This window comes from Trypanosoma rangeli (assembly GCF_003719475.1).
Source record: "Trypanosoma rangeli strain AM80 chromosome Unknown Tra_15.4_contig_00089, whole genome shotgun sequence".
Classification (NCBI taxonomy): Eukaryota; Euglenozoa; class Kinetoplastea; order Trypanosomatida; family Trypanosomatidae; genus Trypanosoma; species Trypanosoma rangeli.
In genome coordinates this window covers 36,684-40,832 of record NW_021705830.1, presented here as the reverse complement: position 1 = coordinate 40,832, position 4,149 = coordinate 36,684, and the positions used below count along the sequence as shown (strand labels likewise).

Sequence of the window (4,149 nt, the reverse complement as noted above, 5' to 3'; positions counted from 1 at the left end):
CTATATATATATATATATATATATATATATATATTCATATGTAGTTAATTACCTGTTTTATCCTGTTGCGTTACTTGTGTCCTTTTTTTTTTATTTGCTTTGTTTTCCTCCTGCAGACCCTCTCTCTTTGTGTGTGTGTGTGTGTATGCGTCTTTCTTACGTCTAAACCTCGCTACTCATTCATCGTTATTATTGTCTTTTTCCACCCCCTGTGTATTTGCGCCCAGTGGCAAGCAGTTTTGAGCATACCTGCCAGTAAAGTGCAAACCAAACATATCAAAAAGAGGAAGAAGAGGAAAACCAAACACACACAGTCTGTACATGCTTCTTTTTACGCTCATTGTTCGTCAGCGAGATGCGCTGGCATTAGCGGCAGACACGGATACATCTAGTACAGAACTGGAGCAATGCAAGGTAGCAGCAAAAACGCTTCTCCGAAAGTTGGCTGCAGAATACAGTAATCCATCCGTGCATGTTCCACCTCTTTTAACTATTGTGTGGAAGATTTATATGTTTCACGTTCTTTCCGAATCAGGTGTTTCCTTTCTTACAATGTGCGACACGGCTATGCCGGCAAGTGTTGCGTTGGCCTTCTTAGAGGATGTAGCTCGGGAGTTCCTGCAGCAGTATGGATCTCAAGTGGAGATGATTACGCGACCTTACTGTTTTATAAAGTTTGACTTGTATCTTCAGCGCACAAAGAAGGTGTTTGCAACCGCGTACTCATCCCGTAGTATGGATATGTCGCGTGTTGGACGAACGACACCTGTACGCCGCACATTTGACGAGGTAATGACGGGCATTGTTTCAAAACCAGGGTCCTCCGCTCTGTCCGGACAAGGAGGGAGATTTGTCTCAGATAAGACGTCCTGGTCGGTCGTCGTTGCTTGTGTTGTGGTTGTAACGTTACTTGTGTTCTGTGGGGTGTTTTACTATGTCGTTGTGGTGTAGCAACAGTCACACAAGATGTGCTGTATTTGTGGGCTCACCTGTGTCGCTGCTGTGTTTTTTTTCTTTTTTGAGGCTTGTCCAGGATGCGGCGTGCCAACGTGAACGTTCATTAAGGAATGGGGGCTGCGTGTGCTGTCAATGCGTTGCTCATTTTCAACCTCCCGCCCACCCACCCCCACTGTCTGAAGTTGATAATATTGCCTTTTATTGACTTCCACCTACACGTCTGGACTCACACTCAGGGGGACTATTTTTGCGATGGACTGCGCGTCTCATCATGTGTCTCTCCACTTCCTTTCCCTCCCCCCCTTTTCCCTGGCATGCACTATGCTCGCAGTTGCGTATTCATTTATGTGTGTAGAATCCTACTTTAGAGGAACTTAAAAACCTTAAATACTCTTGTTCCGCTTTTGTTATCTGTTTATTTATTGGTGTGTGTGTGTGTGTGTGTGAATGTGTGCGTAGGCGTCTTTTTTGTTGGCAAGGTATACCCCAGTAAGAAGAGAGACTTCTGGATGGGACGACGAATTCGTGTCGTAGTCCGTCTTCGTCCAGGCGAAGGTGGACTCTCATGCGTCGGTGTCGACGATGTGAGTAAAAATAATTTGACGGTGGCGGATCTATCAGGAACACATGCGGGCAGCGCCCCTCGAGGCTTTCCCGTCGATCAAATTATTCTAGAGGATTGCGGCAACGACGAGCTCTTTCGTAGACTCGTACTCGGACGCATTATTTCTTCTGCTGATGAGCCAGATACCTCATGTTTTTTGGCCTATGGGCATACCAATAGCGGTAAAACCCACTCTATAGCTGGGACAGGCAAGGAGCCGGGACTGTTGACGCTCTCTGCCAAGGCGGTACTTGATACCTACGGCGCAGCGGAGGTTGCCATGCTAGAAGTATACGGAGAAAGTGTACATGACCTTCTGGCCGAGGGTGAACGACGCCGAATTCGACGTCGTTCAGGTCCTAGCGGAACGGTAATAGTGGTGGAAAACTTGACATCTTGTTGTCTATCCTCAATGGAGGAATGGAATGCGGTCTCTGAATTTGGGATGCAGACACGGCGAACCGCGCCAACTGAGCGAAATGCACGTAGTAGCCGTAGCCATGCCATATTCATTATTAAGAGCAGGGGCATGCGCCTTTGTTTAGTAGACTTAGCGGGCAGTGAGAGACAGACTACCTATTCGCCACAATTAAATAAAGAAAGTATTGCCATCAATAAGTCTCTTTCGCGTCTTAGTACGGTGTTAGAGGCCCTTAGCACAGCAAGATTGAATTCAGATGGTACAACGTCGTACGTAAACTTTCGTGACACGACATTGACTGTACTCCTTCAACAATATCTTTCTGGTGCCTCCATGACAGTATTTCTTGCGTGTGTTCATCCAAATACGGCGTTTTACCACGAAACGATGAGCACTATGCGGTATACGCAGCGTCTAAAACGCATTAATACCAAAAATGCTCCAAGGAGGCCAAGTGAAGATATGAGTTTGTTTCATCCAGGAGAAAAGCAAAATTTGCTGGCGGAGTTAATGATGTTGAGAAAAATTGTGGGAAGACAGCAAAATCAACAACAAGAAATTCATCATTACGGTAAGGGGTTTCGAAGTGACGGCGAAGAAACTGTGGTTGAAGGGTTAATGCAGGGTCCTCGCTCAGTTTCTTTGCTTCTAGACCATGACGCATTTCCTCGGAAAAATGTTTCCATGTCTCCTGCACCTAGTGCTGAACATAGACAGCGTCTATTGCGTTCCAAAGACACCATGCGCGTGGCTGGTTGGTTGCTTAGTCGGATTCTTGGTGAACTTCCAGAGTTTTCTGTTGGGTTTGATGACTACTTTGACAGCTACTTGCCCCCTCAAGTGCAAGTGGTGGGATACGTTTCCCTGATGGCTTGCCTTGCTCCTCGTGATCTCAGCGAAGCAATGACTAGCTTGGCATTTTTAGACGTTGGGGACATTGCCATGGGCTTGTCCATGCTTGATGCTGGGATTCCAGCATGTGTCGGTCTTCATCGATTGAACTGCAGGGGAACGAACACATGGGAGGCGCATGAGTATGATGGAGTCAATAGGGTCTTTATTTTGGCCTTTTTTGAAGTCAACGAACATTTTGTGGAGATAATGGGTAATACTCATGATGCTTTTGAGTGCTGTGGTGGCCTTTTAACTCTGGAGCCATTGGTGCCTTTGGCGATAGTGTTTTGTACACCACTAGATGCCCCAGTTGAGGTCAAGGAGAATATTTTGCAACACCTTGTCACGCTTCAAGGCGAGCAGGATAGTGCGTTTGAGAGCTCTGTGGGGGGATCCTCTCCAATCTCGCAGCCCACGCAAAGGGAGACTAGCATTGACGCATTGACGGAACATCCAAAATTGGCATCGCTGGAGGCGCTGAAGCAGTGGCATGATGATTGCGTTAAAAGAGCCACCTCTTCTAGCGATACCGAACACTCCCCGGTGGCGCCACTTGCAAAGGATTTGGGGCGGCAAGCAATGAATAAATCGCAGATTTGCTCGCCATTCCAAGAGTCTCCATCTGTGAATTCAGGAGAAGTACCACTCCCCAACAAACTGATAGAAATTCCCATTCACTGCAAAACACGTGAAATTGTAGCTTCGTCATCGTCGTTTTTATCCAAATCATCAAAGGATACCTCTGTAATTTCGGGGTCGCGTTCTTCATCTTTGCCGTCTCCAGAGGCTGTAATTAAAGAGCAATCTTCAGAAACTTTCCGCGATGATGTGCCGTTAGATAGCACTAGCACCTTTGAAAGTGATACTGAAGCGGAGAAAGTTACACCAGAAAATATTGATAGAGAGTGTCAGAGCGTGAATGCAGTTCATGTTCCTGTTTCCCCTGCTGATGTGCAGATGGAAGTTTATGGTGGGTCGGCTGTCCCGCACGTACAGCAAATCATTTCGGGCCCCATTGAAGAACCCTCAAGGCATTCTTATATTCGACAGGAGCGGCGCAACGGCGATGACGATAACCAATTTGCAACGTGCGCTGTCACTCCACTGGTGCGACCTCCGTCAAAGAAGATGACAAATGGCGAAACTCACATGAAGAAAAGTAAATATTTGCATAGAAAACGGGGACCTGTACTGCAGGGGTGCCACGGCTGTGCAGTTCTATAGAGTGTGCGTGTGCGAGAGAGAGAGAGAGAGAGAGAGAGAGAGAGGAGGT

The 4,149-nt window shown here is 46.9% G+C and overlaps 2 protein-coding genes across 2 annotated transcripts, besides 4 other annotated features; both read left to right on the top strand.

The window, feature by feature from the left end:
- Position 1: 1 nt before the first annotated feature.
- Positions 2 to 34: a microsatellite.
- A 94-nt stretch (positions 35 to 128) lies between these two features.
- Positions 129 to 151: a microsatellite.
- Positions 152 to 321: 170 nt separating this feature from the next.
- TraAM80_03432 (SEC22 vesicle trafficking protein A/C) lies at positions 322 to 951 on the top strand (the record flags this gene model as incomplete). Its single annotated transcript, XM_029380404.1, has 1 exon — positions 322 to 951. One exon carries the CDS (start codon positions 322 to 324, stop codon positions 949 to 951), a length of 630 nt encoding a protein of 209 aa, XP_029239841.1.
- A 431-nt stretch (positions 952 to 1,382) lies between these two features.
- Positions 1,383 to 1,414: a microsatellite.
- Positions 1,415 to 1,466: 52 nt separating this feature from the next.
- On the top strand, positions 1,467 to 4,100 carry TraAM80_03431 (putative Unc104-like kinesin; the record flags this gene model as incomplete). Its single annotated transcript, XM_029380403.1, has 1 exon — positions 1,467 to 4,100. The coding sequence occupies one exon, from the start codon at positions 1,467 to 1,469 to the stop codon at positions 4,098 to 4,100; it is 2,634 nt and encodes an 877-aa protein (XP_029239840.1).
- A 13-nt stretch (positions 4,101 to 4,113) lies between these two features.
- Positions 4,114 to 4,144: a microsatellite.
- Positions 4,145 to 4,149: the final 5 nt, after the last annotated feature.